We start from the raw sequence: 22,707 nt of genomic DNA, 5'->3' as shown, positions 1-22,707 counted from the left end.
GGAAATTCCATGAAATTTTAGACCAGTACATACATAGATTATGTTATCAGTGACATTACACATGTGTATACATTTTAATAGGGGAGCTATCATAGCAAAAACTCCATCAGAACACATGGAGCAGAGAACCATCGGCACCTGCTATACGAGTGCTGGGCCTGGTGGGGGGTTTGGTACAAGTACCAGCCACTGGACCTCATCAGGTAACTACATTCAGACAATTAAAGAGGTTTTAATGTCAATTTAAATCAAGACATTATGAGATAAGTAGTAGTAGCAGTAAAACTCTAGTACCTTCATTTAGAAGTTTCTTCATCACAATCCAGTGAGCAAACAGAGTGCAGTTGTTAACAGCTGTGCACTGGACTGCAACTTTACCAGATATTATACTGTATATACAGTATATTATATACACAGTATTTATGTCATATGAATATTTTAAGGACACTTTTTGGCAGACTTAAAGATGCCTCAAACTCTTCTGCCCTGCCGCTGTTTTAGGAGGTATTTTGGGGAGAAGATCGGTCTGTACTTCGCCTGGCTTGGCTGGTACACAGGGATGCTATTTCCTGCAGCTCTGGTCGGCCTCCTGGTATTCCTGTACGGCATCTTCACTCTGGAGCAGTGCCAGGTCAGGTAAACACACCTCCTCTCTTTTCTTATAAAAATAGTTTCCCTAGAGCTGGTATTGTATACAATAGTGTCTATGCCAGACCAAGCCTTATCTTGCTTCATTTTGTTGTTTGTTTAAGCTGCACAAATGCTCAATAACTACAGATTAAATGCAGCATTTATTTAGTGAGAAAGTCAAGTAACTACTCTTGATGCAAATGATGATTACAGTTAAGGCAACAGAGTGTGAAATTGTCCCTTGTAACCCATCAAATTAGATGCTTGTCAGATGGAATAAAGGAAGTTAAACTTATTCAGGATGCTCTGGTTAAAATAAATGCCTAAAATGTAAATGTGTGGTGTTCATCACTTAAGAAGAAAGGCCAAAATACTGTGTAGTGCTGCAGAATAAAGTGTTGTCATTTTTTTCCAGACAAACAAAATCTTATCAAAAACTTACATAAGAAACTGCATTACATTAGTTTGGGGTTTTAGTAAGTTGTTAAAGGCACTTTGACTGTTTCTGGATGCTGTAATAGCTGCTTTATCAGAGTTTGATGGACTAATTGTTTGTTGATCTCCAGTAAAGAAATCTGCCAGGCCACTGACATCATCATGTGCCCCATCTGTGACCAGTACTGCCCCTACTTGAAACTGTCAGACAGCTGCATCTACGCCAAGGTATTGCTGCCACGGAGCCAAAACAAGGGGGAAAATGTTCCCAACACCTATTTGTTAGTGAAAATGTGGAAAATGTGTCATGAGCCAACTATGTGTAATAATATGCAACTTTTACTCTCAATGATTAAGCACATTAGTGGTTAATTAAGGGTAACTCTGGTGCCAAAATGTGTTTGATTTATAACTTTGTTGTTCAGGGATTAACCAATGAACTCAATTTGCTGTCATAAGACTAAAGTTAATGTTATTCACTGTGAACTTGAGATAAATTGTGTATCTTTCAAATTTCAAATCATATTAAGGTTGTCCTTTCTTTATTTCAGGTCACTCATCTCTTTGACAATGGGGCGACTGTTTTCTTTGCTGTGTTCATGGCTGTTTGGGGTAAGTTGGACAGTTAACATTTTTGCAGGAACTTTCCAGGCATTCCTCCTCTTCACAAAAAGACTTTAGATGCACTTAACAATTTACTACCTGCATTTTTGGCCACTTGGGGGCAGCGCAACAAGCTGTAAACACAACATTGACATACTTTCACTAGAAAGTTGAAATCCAAAATGTGTTCACAAACAGTTGGCTATTTACACATCCAGCAGATACCGAGAATTGTAGCACTTATTTAGAGTTGTATTTATGACCACCTGTGCAGTATTTGCTCTACTTTTAGCTTTGTTTTGGTCTCTTCTAACTTCTGAGGGAAATGTTTGGCTCTCTAGCTGCTAAATGCTCCACTACGTTCACCAGCTGGTTGCTAACTTTCAGTGCCTGTAATTTGGTGTTGGGCAGACAGTGTGCAGTGGATTTACCAGAGCTTTTTTTAGCTGAAAACAGCTTATTGCTGTGGCTGGAAATGACACAGATGAGAGTGGTGAGAGTGAACCAAAACAGTAAAGTTGTGAACTATAAAACTAAAACAATCAGCTTAAAGATGCTGAAATGCTCCTTAGAGCTGAGGGGAACTGCAGAGTCTGATGATAATTCTCAGTGGGTTAATCACTATGAGCAATGCCTTTCACATTATATGTAGTAATTTGACCCCTTGTTAATGTAAAATTATTCATCAGTGCAGCTTTAACTTCAGTTTTTTTATTTTTGAAAAAATGAAAAAAAAAAACATGAGGTTTCTAAAAGTAAAAGTATTATTGCTACATTTAAAAACTGACAGATGTTATTACTTCACATAGATTGCATATTGTCTCAAAGTGATATAGAGTATTTCATACAGTATATTTGTCATAAAGTGAAACTTCAATATTCACATTTTCATTTACATTGTGTAAATGGCAGTAGGATCAGGAGCCTGTCAGCGCTGAACAAGGTCCCAGGGTATTGAAGGCGCAAACAGAGAGCTTGTGGTGGGTTCATGTTCTTCAACTGCTACCAACTCTGCAGGTGATGAAGCAGCAGAATCATCACAAAGCTGATAGCTAGCCAGTCTGTGAACATCTAGTTGGAAGGATGAGGGGACTGGAGAAATGCAAAAGAAATGAAAAATGAACTTAAAGTAATTGTGTTGAAGAAAAAAATAGACCACAGACATTTATTTTTTTCCATTTCTTTACAAAGCAGTTTACTAATATGTTGAGTTAAACTGATTGTCAAGGCAACTTTTAAACTGTGGCAGGAGAGAAAGCTTTTACTGTGGAACAGTTGGATATTCCCTGTTCACACTGCTGCTATTACTTTAATTCATAGATGTCATATTACGGATATGGATACACTATTTGCTATTAAATTAGACCTGGAGGCTTGTATTGTATATGTGATTTGTATTTGCATGCTGGAATTTCTAGAATTGTAATTACACTACAGTTAACTTAAGCAGGAGAGTTTTAAGAATGAAAACTTATGTACTATATTGTGTTGCTACTTTTGATTTCCTAGATTAGATTCAAACAATAAACAAAATAAGTCAGGCTGCAAAAATACTTATTTTCTCAAAAATAACTCACGCCACTTGTAAAGTTTCATTATTAGTTTTTTTTTTAAATTTAATTATCAATATTGAAACTTTGTTGATTAGTTAAATTCCAAACCTCAAAACAAAAACTCTAGCAGCAGACTGAATGCTCACCAAAGACTTTTTGCACAGTGTCTGGGTGTTTGAGAGCTTTTTGTACTTTGCTGTCCAACCTCCAACATCTCAGCATGAAGAACAGAACTAAACACAGCTGGAGGGCAAAGGTCAACACACCCAGCACGATGATGGTGTTGGTAACTGTTGTGGGTAAAGGAGAGAGGAATGGTACGAGTTATTTATCTGTCTGTTTTTCTGTGAAAAGAACATTGAATGTGGTTTTGTAGCTTAGTGTAACAGCATGGAACTAATAATGCCAGGACATTTAAACTAAATATATATGCAATCATTGGAGTGTAAAGTGCTTTGGGTAAAAGTATTCCCCAAATTGCAGATGTTATATAAACTTCCTTTTCTCAACCACCTCTGGTGCCATCATGGACATACAGTGGAGTACTGGTGATGCATAAATAATAAATACATAAAATCTATAAACATAATAAAAATAAATATCTATGGCAGAGATTACAGAAAAACATTATTGTTGTGTGGATGCAGGTTAATCCAATCATATCATTACACTTGAAAAATGTAATTATCCCACAGTGAAGTGTTTATGTGCATGCTGTGCTTTTTTACATTGAATCCAAAAGCCAGGACATTTTAGTGCCATCAGACACCTTTAAACCTGTATAAATGTTGAAATGTAATGTAGTCAAATGCTTAATATGTCAATCAATCAGTGATTTTTTGCCCTTAATTGTGTAATTCTTGGACAGTGAGTGCCGTAGTCCTTATACTTGAGTATATACACTAATGAAAGCAGTGCAGGCCCTGTTGCATTTGTGTGTGTTAATAATTCATTCAGGCATATTCAGACAATGTCCTCATCACAGTGGAAACTTGATCTGTTTCACACTTATAAATGTTTTATGATGACTTGCAGATGTAGTTTGACTGAACTTCTGTCAAGGCAAACTAAAAAAAAAGGTATGAAAAACTATAAAGAAAAACATTTGATTTTTAACTGGTCCCCTGTTTGCTTATATGGTTAAGAGCCTTTGTGCATTTCCTTTTTAACTCCAGTCACAATAGAGATGACAGCCACTGAGCAATGTTGTTACTGACCAGCTGATGATAGTTGTGGTGTTGACTCCCAGTGGGAGACGTGTGGCTGAGAGAAGCCCAGAGTCAGGTTCTGGTTCTGGAGGAATCCCATCAGTCAGATCCGTCACTGCTACAGCTGAGTCCCTGTACAGCAGACAGAAGCATTTGCTTGTATTTACTAATGCCCTGGCAAAGGTTAAAGTTTTCTACTGCACATCAAAAGAATCTGAAGACCTTTGGAAGAGTAGTTGCTGACGTTGTATTTGTGAATGTGATGCTGTTATATAAAAGTCCACATGAAGGGCAGAAAATGTTTGGCTCAGGGAAACTTTGAAGGGGGTATTGAACTGTAGACAGATACAAAAAAGGTGGCAGAAAACAAACCGCGGGAAGTTCAACAAAACAACTTAAACTTGAAGAGAAATCAACAGGTTGAACCTTCTCAGCCTCACCTAACTGTCACCCGCTGTTTTACCTGCTCAGGTAGATGAGCTAGACAGATACAAAGCAATCAGAAATTACAAAGTAACGAAAAACAATTAATTTAAGACCTCATTTACCCCTCACATTGTAGTTTATCGCTTGGCACACATTCACACACACACAATTTAAAGAATGCAGTTTACTGCAGAACCGACATCACACGCAGAACAACAAAAAATACATCACTACAGCAGGGTTGACCCCATTTAACACATCAATTTCTTTGAACACAAACTGTCTGTTGAATTAACTGAACTATAAACTGAAACACTGAACTTAAAGTGAATGATGTAACAAAAAAAAAGTACTACTGTCGAGAAACAAGGCCATGTGAAAGGAGGGAGAAACAGTCTTTTCACAGTGATATGAAATGAAAATGAATCTTTCATATCAAGTATATACTGAGTATATAAAATCAACCCTGATAGATTTGATCATTTTTCTTTTATCTTCCTCTCCTGATTCAAGAGTTCATAGTAAAATCTCTTTCATGTAATTGTATAATCTATTATTTAAGAATTCTAGTCTTGATAGAGCTCTACTTAAGTTGTTTTAAACTACTGTATTATAATGGTTCCAGTAGGCATGCAAAGGTTATTAATAGGCTTTATTTGAAATATTAAATTTATTGTGTGAACACAGGGCTGGGGAATCCACTTCACTTTAAATACAAGTTACAGAAATCATGCATTTGATGGAGCAGAAAATCATAAAAATTTTCAAAGTATTGCCGCTCTCAAATTTTTGTAAGACATTGACTTAAAGATTATTTTATCATGTCAGTCTGATATTAAATGTGTATTTTGAAGTAAAAAGGTCACATGCTTATTTTAATGATCTTTCTCCATCTGATCTTCTCTACAGGCTGACTTAAACAATCCTTTAATCAGTTACACACCTTTAAATAAAAAGCATGTTGAACTTTAAACAGTGCACTGTTAAACTTTTTCCCAAATGTCATGTAGTGTGTTGAAATGTGTCTTTGAAGGTATCTAGATTTGATTTAGCTTCGAATAGCAACATATCAGGAATACAATATATGATTGCATAAAACATCTGAGTGCAAGTATATACATACTTATAAACACATAAGACATTACACATTAACAGACAAACTAATAATCTGACTTAAAAACATGCCAAGCTGATATTAAACCTTTGTAAAGTGGACGAGGATTTCTGTTACAAATGGTAAACTCTCTGAAGAGCAATGAGGAGGGCTAAAGCTGTTTTGACAGCTGCACAGACCTGCAGAGCCCAGTTTAACGTCTGCAAATACCTCACATTATTCCAGTTTTTATCCAGTTTAAAGAAAATCTAATAGAAAGTGCACTGATATACTTACAGTCACTGCTTCTTGGTGTTGCAAGTTGCTGTTGCCACTGCTGTCCAAATGAATATATTTTTGGGTTCAACTGCTGCAGAGAATGCACTCAAATCCCTTCATTAAGGTTCCTCAGAAGTGCGCTCCCCTGCTGCCTCCACATGGGAAGTGGTGCCCTTTTCAGACAGCTGAGTCACATTCAAAACACTGCACTCAACAGTGGACAAAAAAGAGAAAATAAACTACAAGCATTGAAATAATGAGGACAAAAACCTAAGTGGTCATAGTGGAGCCTCTGTAGAAATACTGCTCCAGTTGTCAGTGGAGAGGCAGGTAAATATGTGCAATAAGTAAGCCATCTTTAGGACTTTGGTCGGATATGCCTGCCCTCTGTGGTGGAGCATTGTCTCTGCATTGTAAACACCAGAACAGAAACCAGCTCTGTGTCACTTTGCCCCAGAGACAATATCAACACAGTCTGATTATCTTGGCAGCAAACTAACTGGTTTCAGTAATTATCATTTGGCCATGAGGGATGAACTTTTAGAAGAAAGAACCAATCACATGCAATGAAAGCAGATCCTGAGGGATTTGATCATGACTTCACCTTTTAGATCAAATAAGGTATAGTGGGCTGTAGTTGTAGTCTTACTCTTCTGCTGTAGTTCAGCAAGTAAACACACAAAGTCATAATTTTGCATTAAAAAGATTATTTTTGGAAGAACCCACTTTATTTTTCTAACACTGACTGCAGAAGCCAGAAGCTTCAGCTGAACTTAAGATGTGTTTTTGCACAGATGGAGGACTATTAATTTTTCCCCCATCACTAACACTGAAATTATTTTAAAAAGGCATTTCTTTGCGGGCAGTATGAACAGGTGAAATGGTTACAGTCACTAACAACCCTTGCAGGGTATATATGGGCATGTCAGTATTATTAAGGTAGACTTGAAAAAATGTAAACCTATACTTTAAATGTTTTATGTAAAAATATGTATGTAAAATGATTGATAGACTGGTTTTTCTTACAAAGATTTGCATGTTGTGCAATTAAAGAGACTTTCTGCGGAAAGGAATTACTTTTAATTTTTACCAATGTTGCAGTTTGATTGGAAGTTGTGTGCAAGTGCTGCCCAAGAAATACGACCCCAATGGCCTTATTATAGCGCCAGGTGATGATGCTACAACCACGAACTTTACAGTATGTTTTGGCCCTACAAGCTTTCTAAAGTTGCATAAAACTTGTTGATGTCTTATTTACTTTTCAAGATACCGACTAATTAACTTCAAAAGGGCATGGTTCAGCACATAAAGACACAAGCACTAGCACATAAGACTAAAGTCAACAACCGTTGGGCCAGTCATCACAAAACTTGCAGGATAATTCCACATAGGTACCTGGAAAATACCCTGAAAGTCTCATTCAAATCAACCACTAGGGGGCGCTACAAATGCAAGAAATGCATTGCATAACAAGAATCAGACTATGAATCAAAAATTGTTTGTCCAATCTTAAGAAAACTCACAGGATATGTTTCATAACAGTGTTGAACCACGTGTGTAAAACTATTTTGAAATTGCTCAATAGGGGGCACCACCAGTTCCAAACACACTCATGGGCCTGATGCAAATTTGGCCATAAATCAATGACCAAATGTCACCAAACTTGGTGGATATTTTTTAATTAAGCTGTTGAAGCTTTCAACTACTAACGGTCTGTGTTGCTTGAACCACTGCTTGCGGCTGTATTTGTAATTTATGATGTACCGGATACACTGGCACAAAAATAGCATTTTCGCCCAGACAGTGACGTGTTTACTTTTGTTTTTAAATAATGAAAAGTAGTCAGAAAAAAAATATTGCTACCTTTCTAAGGTAGACTTGAAAAAATGTAAATCTATAGAGAGTGAACATTGGACTGAGACGACTGTAAATGAATGCTAATTTTACTCTGTCTGCTGGATGTATACATAAGCAACTGATAACATATTAGTCATAACAAATTTATAAGCTGATAATATGTTGATGAAATGTTCGAAATTAATTAATACAACTTTAAAGAAAATATGGGCACGCTTGGATTGTAGAAAAGGGAATCACTTATTTGGAACCTATGAAAAAACATCAGCACTTAATATGCACCGTAGTGAACTAAACTCCACTAATACGTGCTTTTTGAGAGAAAAACTGTCAGTCCAGGGTTTGAGACCTTGCACTTACCCTAAAGGCATCATACCACAACCTGAAAATAAACTTCTACAAGGAAAAATAGAAAATGTAGCTCTCCTTAAACCTCAGGGTGTTTTACCCTGAGAGTATTACCAGATATTTAGAAGGACATAACCTTATGAGGAGCCAAAAACCTAAAATCACTGTTGTGATCAGTACTGTTAAAGAGAAGACACAAATGGTCACATGCTCCTAATGCCATTTTTCTCATATTTCAGCTACAGTCTTCCTGGAGTTCTGGAAAAGGCGCAGAGCCGTCCTCGCCTACGACTGGGACCTCATTGACTGGGAGGAAGAAGAGGTGACTATATATGTAGCTAATCTACTCACCTCAAAATATAATGAATGTTATGACAAGACTTTCTTTTGAAGTGTAATGTCTTGACAACTTGGTTCATGAACAACAGTAAAGAAATGCTGCAGTTTCAGGTTTGCATGTGTTTGTGTGGAGTTTCCTTTGGGATTGTTGTACTGAGAGTCTACACCAAGAAAGTCTCTCTCAAATCAATTTATGACTCACTGAAAATGTACAGTTTTAACACTTTACCAATGACAGCTCATACAAAGTCAAGCCCCTACACAGTTGTCATATGATAATATAAAGGTTGGTTGTGTGAGAAATCTTGGTGGGTTTATAAATTTCTTGCCTTTATGATGTATCAACCTCCAACCCTTCTCTGTCAATCATTCTCTAACTGATAAATGTGTTCTTTGAAAGGCTGCTGTTTGTGGATGCAAAAATGACTCAGAGCCCCTGTGACACAAAACTGAGATAATAAACTGCATAAGCAACTGTATGCCTGGTTGGTACCTGCAGCAGTTGTGGCTAATTCACAATCAAGGAAGAACTAAAACCTTTTTATATTGCACATTTTGTTGAAGAAGAAGTGCTGCAACTGTAATGCAGTAATAATGGCTGTATTTTGTTTAGGTGCACCAGTTTCTGGGCCCTGATATTGTATTATACTGTATTGCTCACTGGTACTGTAATAATGTTCTTTTCATCTGTACTTTTCTATATGAGACCAATATAAAACTGATATAAATTCAAATTACTGCTGTGAAAAAAGCCTATTGTGTTTCGGGATGATTACAGTTTTTAGGCACACCATGTCACACTGGAAGTTGTTAAGTTTATTGTTGCAATGTTCCCACATTCAAAAAAATAATAATCTTAAATATTCAGTGTACTGCAAGTCAAGTGTAAACAGCTTAATAGTGCAATACCGCCACTTTGTACAGTAGTGTTATAGTACACTAGTAGTAGAACAGTCCTATGAAGAAGAGCTGCTCGACACAAATAGATGGTAGGAAGGAGAAGGAAAATATTAGGTTTCACTCTGGCTAAGTGTAGAATTGGTTTGGTTTAATAAGTCTGGAGCTTGAAACTCTCAAATTGTTTATGGAAATGAAATGCTATCAGTGCGTGCTTACTGCATAGCACTTACTGTATTTTAGTCATGCAGAACTATAATTTAAAGATTTAGCACTTATGTCAGGGCTTTGGACTGAGCATTTTTGACAAGTGTCTTTTATCACATTTTCTGCTAGAATTTGCTCATGTGTGTCATGATGTCCATTGTTTTGCAGGATGAAATACGCCCCCAGTTTGAGGCCAAATATTCAAAGAAAGAGAGGATGAATCCCATATCAGGAAAGCCTGAGCCATACCAGGCCTTCACTGACAAATACAGTCGCCTCATCGTCTCAGCATCTGGGATATTCTTCATGGTGAGTTAGTGGGGTAAATAAATGTAGGTGTGGCACTCTCACCATTTTATTCATCCTGATTCATCATTTTAATGGAAAGTCACTTTTCCTGTTGGTAGGGTAGATTTAAATATTCTTTGCTATTATTTGTAATCTATTATGTAGTTTATTTCATGCCAACGTTCAATTTGTCTGAGCGGATTCACCACCTGGTTATCTTTTTTTATGCATTTGGTGATTACCTGTTGTATTCATTGTACAATTCCCTATTTTATGAATTTTGTAAATTACTTGATAAACACATGTTTACAGTGTAAGGCCAATGTATAATTGATATTTGTCGTTGTTAGTAGTAGTGGTATTTTTGTCACGTGTCACAGATATTGGTGGTGATCGCCGCTGTGTTTGGCATTGTCATTTACCGTGTGATCACCGTCAGCACCTTTGCCGCCTTTGGCTGGGCTCTCATCAGGAACAACTCTCAGGTGGCAACTACGGGCACGGCAGTCTGTATCAACTTCTGCGTGATCATGCTCCTCAACGTGGTGAGTTTCTGCTGTCTATCAACAGCAGTGGTGCAGAGAGGTTGGTCAACTAATAAATAGAAGGATAATAATCATAACACAACATGACCAAGATACAGGATGCTTTCATTTGCTACATTGCCAAGTAAAGAGTAATAAATACATACAGACATACTAATATGCATAAGTACTGTACAAATCTACTAAATATCTTCTGAATAAAATAAATATATGCAGTATATTCTTTTAACTCGGTCGTTGTTAATTTCTTCACTCAGCAATGACTTAAAACCTTCTTTTTTTTCCCCTAGCTCTATGAAAAAGTTGCTCTCTTGCTCACCAATTTAGGTAAGTTGGTTTTATCAGCAGATCTGCTATTCTTGAGGGTGAAAAGTTTCTTCAGGCAGGCTTAAATTACAATTACAATTGTTAAGTACATTGTTGTTGGCCATGGATGTATAAAGAGAGCTCGATACAGTGCCTCCACTCAGTCTTAGGCTGTATTCAGACCAAATCAGGTGGTGCAGTGTTCAGCCGCAGGGTCGAGGTGTGGTGGGGGGTTGTGGGCGTGTTTATTTGTGCTCTAGAATGTAACCGCTGTGAAACAATCAGAAAATAACGTTTTATTGATCTGATTCACCAGCTTTCTCGCCACCAGGGCTCCCTCTCTTCATTCACTCTCTAGCTCGCTCAACCACAGCTGCTCTCTCTCTCTCTCTTTCTCCCTCTCTCTCTCTCACTGATGCTCTCAGCTCTCTCTCTTTTTCTCTCGTCTAACTTTACTTTTAACGTTGTCATATAAAGAGAAATGTCTTCCCCTCATCCTAGTAACGTCTTTGTGCTCCCTCATGGCAGAGTTTACAACTCTGATCAGTCTGATCTGAAGCCTTCAGCCACAGTGACGTCAGGTTGCGTTTCTCCAAAAGTTGACTCTGGCTCAACTTTCCGGCTGCAGTCCGGTGCAGCGCCGCAGCGGCCAAAACGGCCGCAGACGAAACACACTACTCCCATTCAAATGAATGGGGGGACTGGCGTTTTCGCTGCACCACCTGATTTGGTCTCTATATGGCCTTACTGCCATTTCTTCCTAGTGGCCACTGGCAGTATTACAGTGAAAAAAATCCCCTGTGGCTTGAAAAGCATTGTCTCCATAGTCCACCATTATAAAAGAAATGTCTATTAAACTGTTGACAGAACATCTCAAACTGCAAATAAGGTCAAGTATTACTCTTTGTGTTTGTTGAATTTGTAATCCATGAAGGATGTATTTTTTTAAAACTTACCCAGGACTGACCCACACTGGATGTGCTAGTCGTAAATAAAAAACTCTTTATAGACAGAGTAGACCTATCTTACTACAGCCCCATGTGCACCGCTTCACCATGTCGAAAAATCCACAGCTTGACAGGTCTGCCATGCCTGGTTCCTGTTGCTAAGCTATGTTTTGACAATCACTGTTCTGGCGAGGGGTTTAGTGAACGGTCAAATTCAGAGCCATTAAGATAATTAATATTCACTCTGGTCTAGGTCTATGACTGTTGTGATTGTCATACAAATTAATCTCATTTGTCCCATTGGTCACCTTACTAAAATGCCCAGTCTGCATGTTTAGTTTATCTTACTATTCCTTGCTTCTCTTCCTGTGGCCACAGAGCAGCCAAGGACAGAGTTGGAGTGGGAGAACAGCTTCACCTTCAAGATGTTCCTTTTTCAGTTTGTCAACCTCAACAGTTCAACTTTCTACATCGCCTTTTTTTTGGGGAGGTGAGAATGTTGTGCAGAATTCACAAACATAATGCAGCATGTGCCACTGTAACTTTGTAAATTTCAGTTCTCTAACAGCCACAATCGATACATAATAACAATGAACCTATTTTATACAAATGTAATAAAAAAATGCTCAGCAAAAGATGAACAATAAACAGAAAAAAGACAGATGATGAAAGCAGAAACATTCAAAGCAAAAACAAAGAGAAGACAATTAAGATATTTAAGAAAAAATAAATAAACGATAAACAGTAAGCTATCTTAGATTAAAAAAAAAAGGTCCTAAGATACTGCCTGCCATATTGATTGATATTAAGCTGCCACCTTACATTATTTTTTTTTAAAAATAGTTATTTCTTTGGTTGACAGATTTACAGGCCGGCCTGGTGCATATCTACGCCTCATCAACCGCTGGAAACTGGAAGAAGTGAGTAATTACTTTGCTTTCCCATGGGAGAATAACAGCAAAGCATTATGGATCCAAGTATTTCTAAATTGGACATTAGGCTATTACTTTATGCCCAACCACCAGGCATTTAACCCCCATCAGCAGTAAGTGTAGCCAGCAGTACTTATGGGAACATGTGGGGAAATAATACACTGAAGTGGTCTAAGGGGAAAAAAGGCCTGAGATGGTGCTTTTAGATGCTGAGCTAATGCACTCCCACATGTTCCCATGGCTGCAGAAATTGAAATGACAAATTCTCTGTGATTTGATATACAGAACTCAATCAGCCTTTGTGGCCATGCAAAATCATGATTGTGCTTGGAGAGCTTACTGGCCTTTAATGAACATTTGCAAAAGCTTCTATAAGCTCAATAGATGCATCTGAAAGGTTTCTTGCTTACAACAAAACACTCATGTTGGTGTTATAGGCCTGTGCTATGTCTTTTATGTAAATTTACTTGCTTGCAAAAGTGCCCATGTAAGTAGTGAGTAGCTTTATTCAGGTCTGTAAAATAATTACATTTTAAATCCTGATTAGATATAAGATACTACCAATCTACCAATGGAATATGAAAAGATGGAAATGACAACCAACAGATTACCAGCACATTTAATTTTGAGCTCTAGATACAGAGTATATTTCCCAGTTAGGTAGTAAACACTAATGGTAGCACCTTTAGAGTGTAGTGTGTCCATACTGGACAAGTAGTAGAATGACATATACTTAAAAAAGTCACATTGCATACTTTAAACACTTTTTTCAATTTGCTGTTGATGCACACTCCCACAATGCAATGCAACATTGATCATTATAGTATACTGTTTGTGCAGTTAGTATACATGAAATCAACATAGTTTTGTACTAAGAGGAAATGATACATTATGTATACTGTTGGATGTCAATCACACTGCAACTTTGGAAAGCTTCTGCCATTCTTCATAATAAAATCATGTACAGAACAGAGTCATTAAAATTTTGGAATAAAATGAAGTTTAATTAGTAGTGGCATTCTAAAGTTGTACTGTGATTTACATCTGATGATGCAATTCCTGTTAGTATAAAGCCCCTACACACCTATATCCCACCCACACAGGTGTTCTCACTTATGTTGCCTGATTAGACCTCTTTACTGGACTGTGTGGGCATGTACAAATTGAGCTTGATTGACACCTGTGTGGGTGAGAAGGGCCTTCTACAGAAAAGGTAACCAAAATGTAAGAATAGATATATGTATTGATAAATAGTAACAGTAGGGATTTTGACGTTTCAAAATGTATATTTGTGTAATGTAAAATTTTATATAATGTAGTATAATGCCTTTATGTATAATAACCATGTGGAGTCTGTCTTCTGCATTAGGTTTGCTTGAATTTCTAACAGATTGAGAGATTGGGTGTTTAGATTGATGAGTCTTGAGAATGATGAGGCAATGCAGAGTTCCACCAATTTTTGCTTACATTTTATAAGTGCCATTGTTAGCGAGGGCTAGACTTTGACCCTCTCTCTCTATCCTTGCTGCAGTGCCACCCCAGTGGCTGTCTCATTGACCTCTGCATGCAGATGGGGATCATCATGGTGCTAAAACAGACCTGGAACAACTTCATGGAGCTTGGCTACCCGTGAGTTCCAGACGTTTTTTTCCACATTGAGAATGAAATTAAAGTGTGTTTTTCAGTGGTGCTTATCAGATGTCAGACATTATGTTTCTGGCCAACCTACAGATTATTGATAATTAAATATGATCAGCAATTTAACTAATTCAATGACAACATGCATATTCCTGTGTAACTGTACTGATTACAGATTAATAACAGATCAAATTGTATACATATGTTTCTGTTCTGAATCAGTCGTTCCTGCCATCTTCTGTTGTTTGTTTTCTTGTGGTTGTTAGACTGATCCAGAACTGGTGGACACGGCGGCGGCTGAAGAGAGAGCACGGACAGAAAGCTAAAGCTAGCTTCCCACAGTGGGAGAGGGATTACAACCTACAGCCAATGAATGCCTACGGACTCTTTGATGAATACTTGGAAATGAGTAAGCTGCACTTCCAGTGCCACGCATATATTTTCTTTACATATTTAGTACAGATGGCTCCAGAGATAATAAAACTTTACCTATGTGAGTACTACAACCTTTAATATCAGATTTATAGTTTTAAGGTTATCCCAAATGCACTCCAGTTTAATCTTCTACAGGACAGTTTCATTTGGTGATCCAGCAGCTGCAGTGCATATTATGTAACTGTGACACTGATTTGCCTTGGACTGGATTTGGCTAGGAGCTTTTCCACATGCTCACATCTTTCATGTTTGTCACCACTGTCTATCATCAAATAGATTCAAAATTGAAAAATGAAAAGGACAAATACCAAATTGTTAAAATAGTCATTCATTTGCATTTGTGGGTTAACTTAAAAAACTTTGAAGCTGCATTTATAAATACGTTCATATTAACAAGGGGAAGAAATGACTGGGTAATGTTAAAGGGGTTGCTTACAGTGATGAACCCACAGAGAATATCACCCCACTCCCTTTCCTATCTTGACATGCCCGGTGGTTTGTTACACAGAACCATCTAAGACATCATCCCTAGAAACTGTTTGGAAAAGGGCAGGCACTTCTGAAAAATACTTGGCAGGTGATTGGGTGAACCATCTGTCTATCATTGTCTATCGCTTCTCGCCATCATCACACCTAAACCACACCCATAGCTGCCAGTAGCTCTAGGATACTGATTGGTCTGAATCACTGGTGGCTCAACCACAAGCACATAACTTGAAGCCTGACAAGATGGATTCTTGTGTGATCTTGTGATCTTGTGATCTCGAAAATCCAGCTGCCTAGCAAGGTAATCTCTTTCCCTCAGCTCTGCAGAGCATTTTAGTGTTTTTCAGCTCATTGTTTTGGTTATCTGGCCTGCAGTATTCCTGCTCTCTACAGTGTTATTTAAGGCCACAGCAGGCAGCTGTATTCAGCAAAAAAGCTCTGATAAACCCCTTGTGCACTACCTGCCCAGCACCATACATCAGATAGACAAAGTTAGCAACCAGCTGGTAAATGAAGTGGAGCATTTAGCAGCTTAAGAGCCAGTTATTTCCCTCATGTTAGCTGTGATGACGACATGCAGGACCTAAAGGCTCTTTGTGCATGTATTGTGTTTTCAGTTTTACAGTTTGGCTTCACCACCATCTTTGTGGCAGCCTTCCCTCTGGCCCCTCTCTTAGCGCTGCTCAACAACATCATTGAGATCCGTTTAGACGCCTACAAGTTTGTCACACAGTGGCGCCGACCTCTGCCCTCACAAGCCAAAGACATAGGTAATGAAGACTGGCACATTTATCTTTTTGTTTTTTCCCAATCTAAAAATAATGTTTTTCTGTTCTTCTTTTTTGGGGGGTATAACTCTATCTGTGTCTAATTGTGTGTGTTTGTGGCAGGGATCTGGTATGGCATTCTGGAGGGGATCGGCATCTTGTCCGTCATCACCAACGCCTTTGTCATCGCTGTTACCTCAGACTTCATCCCTCGCCTTGTTTACGCCTACAAGTATGGGCCTTGTGCTGGTCAGGGTCGAGCAGGGGAGGGGTGAGTGAAGATGATTCTGCACCTGTTGGTTTCTTTCTTTATTTCATATTCACCAACTATTTGGAGTGTGGTTTTCCTTTTGTTATTTTGATATTTTTTGATGCAGTAAGTGTTAAATGATATCTTGTGTTTTCCTCAGGTGTATGATGGGTTATGTCAATGCCAGTCTCTCAGTTTTTCGCGTGTCTGACTTTGAGAAGACATCACAGCCGAAGACAAATGGCTCTGAGCTGTTTGGAGAAGATGTGAAGTATTGCAGGTAGTGTGTTTGTGTATGTGCCCCAGCACCAACGGCTTTCAGTGCTCATTGAGCATAATTTCAAGCATTTTAAAACTGTACTTCTGTAGCTGAGCCATGATTTAGGTTTCCCCCTTGTATCTTTTGCACTAAAAAAAGTGTTTGATGAAAACAAACCTTCTAATTTTTAACAGGCTTTGGCTACAAGCATTTATGCAGACCTAGGGTGGATTGCATAACCCATTTGGTGTGTCCATCCATCACTTTATCCCCATAAACCAACATGCAGGCTCTGTGCATTTTGCACAATCTTACTGAGCTGCACATATATAAATTACATAAACAGGAGTATAAAAGAAAAGAAGCCAAGTACAACAAGAATAAATAAACATACACTTTCAGGTTTTCTCAGACAACGTAAAGCTGAACTGAAATAACAGAATGAAATCACAAGCTTGCACACAAGTTATTTTGATGTTTTGCTTGCATCTGTACAGATGCTGTCAGCATTCTGAGCGTAACTGCAGCGAATTCCACTCAGATTTGTTGACTTCTCCTTTGGTTTTTGAATCACTGATATCGCTTAGATATCATTTTTGTTTGTGACGACCTTTGGCTTCCGTTGTTTGACCCATCAGATATCGTGACTACAGGGAGCCCCCAGACTCTGCTGAGCCGTACTCATACACTCTGCAGTTCTGGCACGTCCTGGCAGCCCGGCTGGCATTCATCATTGTTTTTGAGGTTAGTGTTTTCACAGCGTTTTTGACAGATGAGGCCAAACAGCAGGATAGGTTTGGAATTGGAATCCTTCATATTGTTTTGTCGATGCCCTTTTCTGTCTTCATCCATCAGTGACTATCTATGTCTTCATCATTTTGATGTAATTTGCTCAAAACATATAAAGATGTTGCTGATTGCTGAAGAGATCTGGTGATGTTTAAACCAAAATGACTTTACAGCCCCATCATTTCTTCCCTTTACGCAGATTAACTCAATGTGGCTCTCTCAGAAAATAATTTGGAAAGGTCTTAGGTTCGTAGTCCTGAATTAACTTGACTGATATCCTGAATAATAGCGTTAATTCAAAAATGAACCAACCTTAAATTAAGTCTCCAGGTTGGCAAACTTAGCTTCAGAATTATGCTGTCAGTGTAGATACTTTGCGTCACTAGCCAGAAAAATACTTTTTTGATAGAACCAAACCAGTTTCAGGGACTAGTAAAAAATAAGATGCAGCAGAGTTCATTTCATTGCTGAAATCCAGACTCATAGTGTTACAACAAGGAAAGCCTGTATTACCTTTTCTCCAGTCACTTAAAGGTTTTTGACATTGTGTTTGTCACCATTTTCCATTTCCTGTTTTGTCTGTTTTTATTGCTCTGACTGCAACCAACTACGTGATTGTTTTTGAAGTTTTCAAACTTTTAATCAGCAGCCTCAGTCCAGTACCATGTGCACACACTGTCACTAATGAGGACATACACAGCTGCTTCAAATTAATCTCATTTAACTTAGCCCGCAAGCCCATAGTCAAGGAACAACTAAACAAATCAAAAAGGCAAAGGTGTTTCAAAAAGGCACCTATTAAAACATGATTAAAAGCAACAAAGTGACATTGCTCGCCCATGAGAAATAAGGGAGGCCAGAAGTGACTACTCCCAGGGCTAACTGCTGTACTAGTGAGCTATCCTCTAACTCGCTAGCCAGCTAGTGCTAGTCAGTCACAATAGCTCCTTCAGCTTCTCTCTATTTTCTCTTTAATGTTCTGTTTACTTCCTCCCAAGCTTATGTTCACCATTGCACACCATTTCATTCAATAGAATGTTACTGAAGAAGGAAAATAAAGCTCTGCAAGCACTAGTTAGCTTAGCTTGATGACAGGACAATAACTTAATACAATTTTTTCAAAAGACGTATCTATACCATAGATTCTTGTGCCACAGTTTTTACTTCAATAGAGGAGGTTAAATAAAAGTGGATTGTGCAACATTATCGATTTGCTGGTGAACCTAATGAAGCATCTAGCGGCTAAATAATAAATAAATTTTTGTTTGTTTTTACTGTGGAGGAATGGCTCTGACGTTTGTGATAATATACTCTGTTTTTGCAGCACATGGTCTTTGCCATCAAGACTCTGATCGCGTACCTGATCCCCGACCTTCCCAAGGACCTACGGGACCGAATGCGCAGAGAGAAATACCTGATCCAGGAGATGATGTATGAGGCCGAGCTGGAGAGACTGCAGAAGGAGAAAAACGAGAAGAAGAAGAAAGATGGGGCCCATCACAAGGAATGGCCCTGAACGCACCGACTGGTACAGTTAGAGATTCAGAAAGCGTTTGTCGAAGAAGTTATCAGCTCTGTTCATGACTTGTATGCAGTTTAACATTAACTAACCCAGGTTTTATTGTGTGGGGTTAGAGTTAATGTTAAAAAAAAGCCTTGTTCACAATGGTGCTTCCCATTTGGCCGAAAGCCCATAGTCGGAAGGCCCATTGCTCTGAAAGCTGACATGCCAGTGTTTCTTGATGTGCAAGTGATCACTTGAACCCTAACCAGGTGGTTTTTGGTCTAACCCAAACCAGACCTTAACCACAGCGTTGTCACACCATAAAATTATTTTTTAACAAACACCTCAAAATACACTAAGATATTAAGGACAAAAAACGACAGAGGTAGCCTTACGGAACACCTAACCATAAATAATGGCAGTGCAACATTATTGGTTATCAGACACTGATAATGTTTACTAAATGACAAAACAGACGAAGGTCCTCTGTCATTAAAAATGTAGAAACAAATGTGGAATCATCACATTTTTTCACTTTACATGGAGCTAATATTAATACTGATTATGTTAAATGTTCGTCATATGAGTTTGTGTCCATTTATGAGACGTAAGAAATCATAAATGACCTTTTTAGAAGGAGTAGATGTTTACCGGGAAGCTCAGCTCCTTTAAATTTAAAAATATGTTAACAGAGATTTTCCTCCGACAACAGGAAACCATTGAAGACTTTATTTGCCTCATCATCAGTCATTTAAAATTACCTTATCAGAGTTTTCACAATTCACTCAGTTCTTCTGAGAAATGTAGTGTCATGTTTCACAAAGCAGAACTGATTTAATGAAATCACGTTATAAAAATTATTTAATTTAGTGTACTGAAGAACTGTTAAAGTTAAATGTCAGCCAAAATGAATCGTCTTTCTTTAGCAGTCATACAAAGTCATACGTTATGACTTACATTATGATTTATATGTTATTTGTTAAATTGAGCAATATGTCAACAGTCTGGAGAGTAGTAAGGCCAGCAGTCACTGAACTCCACCTCCACAGTGTGTATTTTTGGGGGCTGTCAGACTATGGGCTTTCGGTCTAATGTGACAATGTGACTTTTCCTTTGTAATGTTACAGATGAAAACATTTAGTGTAAAAATATGGACATGTAAGCTAAGCAGCCAAACTGGTTTATGTTATAAGGAAATAAAACTCTGATCTTACATTTTTGCAGCTTTAACCTTTAACATGATATCATGTATGTAGCCATCAAGTGCATATCTAAGACCTCTTTTACAAGATTCTCATTTTAAAAAGAGTCAGCTGATGGTGATTTCAACCAATAAATAGAGCTAATGTTAGCTTAATTAGCTAGGTAGCTGACAGTTGTCATTTTAGCCAACAGTATTGACAATCTCCAGCTAGGAATGAGAAGCCTGCTTTTGTGTTCCTCTGTCTGAGATCAGGGAACAGTTCTTTAAAGAAATTATTAAGAATTTCAAGTAGTAATACCATTACTATTGTAAATTGCATTTGTGCCATGTGAGAGCCACAATAACTAAGCTAACAGTCAACTAGCCTAATGAGTATATATTTTAAGATCTGAGGCAGAGCATTTGAAGTCAACAAAAGTTTAGCTTTGCATTTATTTGTACTCTTTCCAGCCATAGTCAACTAATAGCTGCAATTGGAAACATTAAATCAAGGACTTGTTAATGTAAGAGGACATTAAAGTTACTGAATTCCTGCTAAAATTATTTTAAGATTAAAAATGGCCAAAATCATGTTGCATCAAAGAAAAAGAATGAAGGAAAATTCACTTTAAGTTGTGTCTATGAGAGTTAAATAAAATGTCATAAATGACAGGAATGAATGACAAAACTATAAATAAAGTATAACAACACAAAAATAAATGAAATAAAAAATTTAACATATGAAGCTGTATTTTTTCCAGTGTGTACAGGCCTTACCACATTTTCTCTCTTGATTTCCAGGTTGTCAGCTGGTGTTTGCTTTTCAGTGCCCAGTAGAGGGGGCAGAGGAGCGCTGGGTTTCCTGCATGATACTGGACCCTCATACCTTCCGCCTGCCATGTCAGACCAGCACCTCCTAGTGGACAGTTGATGAACTGCATCCAGCAGGGTCACACGGTGACCATGGAGCCCTGGTGTCTGCACACATAACAGAGGTCCTCTTGAACATTTGGCTGCAGGTTTTGCTACCTTTTATTTTCTCCAGATAGTTTCTACCACACTGGACTCTCAGCAGCGTATGTCTTCAGATACTGAATGTAGCTTCAAGCAAGACTAAACTTTTACAGATTTTAGATGAGAGGAAATAACTCTCCCGAGCTTACTGAATGACACACCCTGTTTACATTTCTCCTTATTTTAGGAGTTCACATTTTGCTTGTAAATAAAGATATTTAAATGAATGTCAGGCTATCTGCTCTGCTATAGTGTAGTGCATTAAAAAGGTACACTGTGGTAGTGTCCACAGTTTGCTTAAATTGGAAATGCTTTCCATTTGAATTTAGATTGATAACTGCAGTAATAAACATTATTTATTGTAAAGAGATTTGACTTTGTCTTTCTTGAACATTGTCATCAAGTTTATGGAGACAAGTGGAGTTCAGCAACCCTACCAATAACACCAACCTTCTTACAACCTTCTTATTGAGTAGTCTAGCCTAGCCATTATGGTCATCCTTGTCACTCTGGTCAGAAAAAAAAACACTCAACAAAGCCAAAAGAATATTAGGAATTGTAAATAAATGTAATTGTAAACTTGATTTAACAAGTCAGTAATTTCTGAATAATTTCCAAGAAGTTTCCAGGAAAGAATGATGTAATTTGGTAGTAATTAAATGGAAATGGAGACTGTTTGATTAGTTCATTCATTCATTCCAGTTCATTGCTATTGTAACAAAGTTTAATGCACAGTAAGTAAGCTGAGCAGGCAAAAGGTAATAATAAATGAATATTTGCTGGGGTTTAAAGATATTTCTATTTTAACATACCAGATTTTTCTTGTAAACTACCAGGAATTTTGAAAAAAAAAAGATTAGTCAACCATTTAACACAATGATAAAATAATGACAATGATAACCATATCATCCACTAAAATCCAATGAAGACCACTCCAGTATTCTATACATATGTAAAAATATATGAAAATTATATTTTTAATTGAGGAAAAATTATATAACATCTGTACAGCTTTCCATTTTAATGCACAGTACTGTGCATAAGTTTAAGACGACGAAAGTGAAGTGAGGATGCTTTCTAAAATAATGCTATACATAGTTTTTGTATATCAGTTAATTTCATACAAAGTTAAATAAACAGAAGAAACCTAAATCAAATCAATATTTGGTGTGAGCACACTTGGCCTTTAAAACAGCAGCAGTTCTCCTCTGTACACTTGCTCACAGTTTCTTTGGATTTAGGCATCTCAGCTGCTTCTGTCTCTTCATGTAATCCTAGACTGACTACATGATGTTGAGATCAGAGCTCTGTGGGGGCCAAACCATCTGTTTTTCCTTGTTTTTCTTGTCACTGAAGACAGTTCAATCATGAGAGATCACTGAATGAGAAAAGATAAAGTTTATGATACAGATAGATGTGATAGTCATAGAGTCTTTGGCGCTTGGACTCCAAAAGGACATCATCCCTGAGATAGATCCCCCCATGGAGT

At 37.7% G+C, this 22,707-nt stretch overlaps 1 protein-coding gene and 1 long non-coding RNA gene across 5 annotated transcripts in view; one reads left to right on the top strand and one right to left on the bottom strand.

Moving 5' to 3' along the window:
- LOC122975149 (anoctamin-4-like) overlaps positions 1-21,588 on the top strand; it is a 48,902-nt gene extending 27,314 nt beyond the window's left edge. For all 3 annotated transcript variants that reach the window (XM_044343408.1, XM_044343407.1, XM_044343409.1), the window contains 18 exons: positions 82-203; positions 502-636; positions 1,197-1,293; positions 1,617-1,677; positions 8,672-8,754; positions 10,044-10,184; positions 10,544-10,708; positions 10,999-11,035; positions 12,340-12,451; positions 12,824-12,881; positions 14,425-14,522; positions 14,798-14,940; positions 16,070-16,222; positions 16,343-16,490; positions 16,630-16,749; positions 17,367-17,472; positions 18,842-19,045; positions 21,006-21,588. In XM_044343408.1, the coding sequence (XP_044199343.1) occupies positions 82-203; positions 502-636; positions 1,197-1,293; positions 1,617-1,677; positions 8,672-8,754; positions 10,044-10,184; positions 10,544-10,708; positions 10,999-11,035; positions 12,340-12,451; positions 12,824-12,881; positions 14,425-14,522; positions 14,798-14,940; positions 16,070-16,222; positions 16,343-16,490; positions 16,630-16,749; positions 17,367-17,472; positions 18,842-19,033 (1,971 nt within the window). In that variant the 3' untranslated portion in view covers positions 19,034-19,045; positions 21,006-21,588. The remainder of the gene's footprint in view (positions 1-81; positions 204-501; positions 637-1,196; positions 1,294-1,616; positions 1,678-8,671; positions 8,755-10,043; positions 10,185-10,543; positions 10,709-10,998; positions 11,036-12,339; positions 12,452-12,823; positions 12,882-14,424; positions 14,523-14,797; positions 14,941-16,069; positions 16,223-16,342; positions 16,491-16,629; positions 16,750-17,366; positions 17,473-18,841; positions 19,046-21,005) is intronic.
- Positions 2,410-8,655, bottom strand: LOC122975150. Of its 2 annotated transcripts, XR_006400576.1 has the most exons (5): positions 8,547-8,655; positions 6,246-6,431; positions 4,439-4,561; positions 3,368-3,511; positions 2,410-2,760 (listed from the first exon to the last, which is right to left on the bottom strand). It is a non-coding gene; the product is annotated as an uncharacterized LOC122975150 (long non-coding RNA). The 2 variants fall into 2 exon arrangements; XR_006400575.1 differs by lacking the exon at positions 8,547-8,655 and having other exon boundaries at positions 6,246-8,463.
- Positions 21,589-22,707: the final 1,119 nt, after the last annotated feature.

Source organism: Thunnus albacares, chromosome 23 (genome assembly GCF_914725855.1).
Source record: "Thunnus albacares chromosome 23, fThuAlb1.1, whole genome shotgun sequence".
Classification (NCBI taxonomy): domain Eukaryota; kingdom Metazoa; phylum Chordata; class Actinopteri; order Scombriformes; family Scombridae; genus Thunnus; species Thunnus albacares.
Note: the sequence above shows the minus strand (reverse complement) of the source record. Positions and strands in the feature narration are given on the sequence as shown.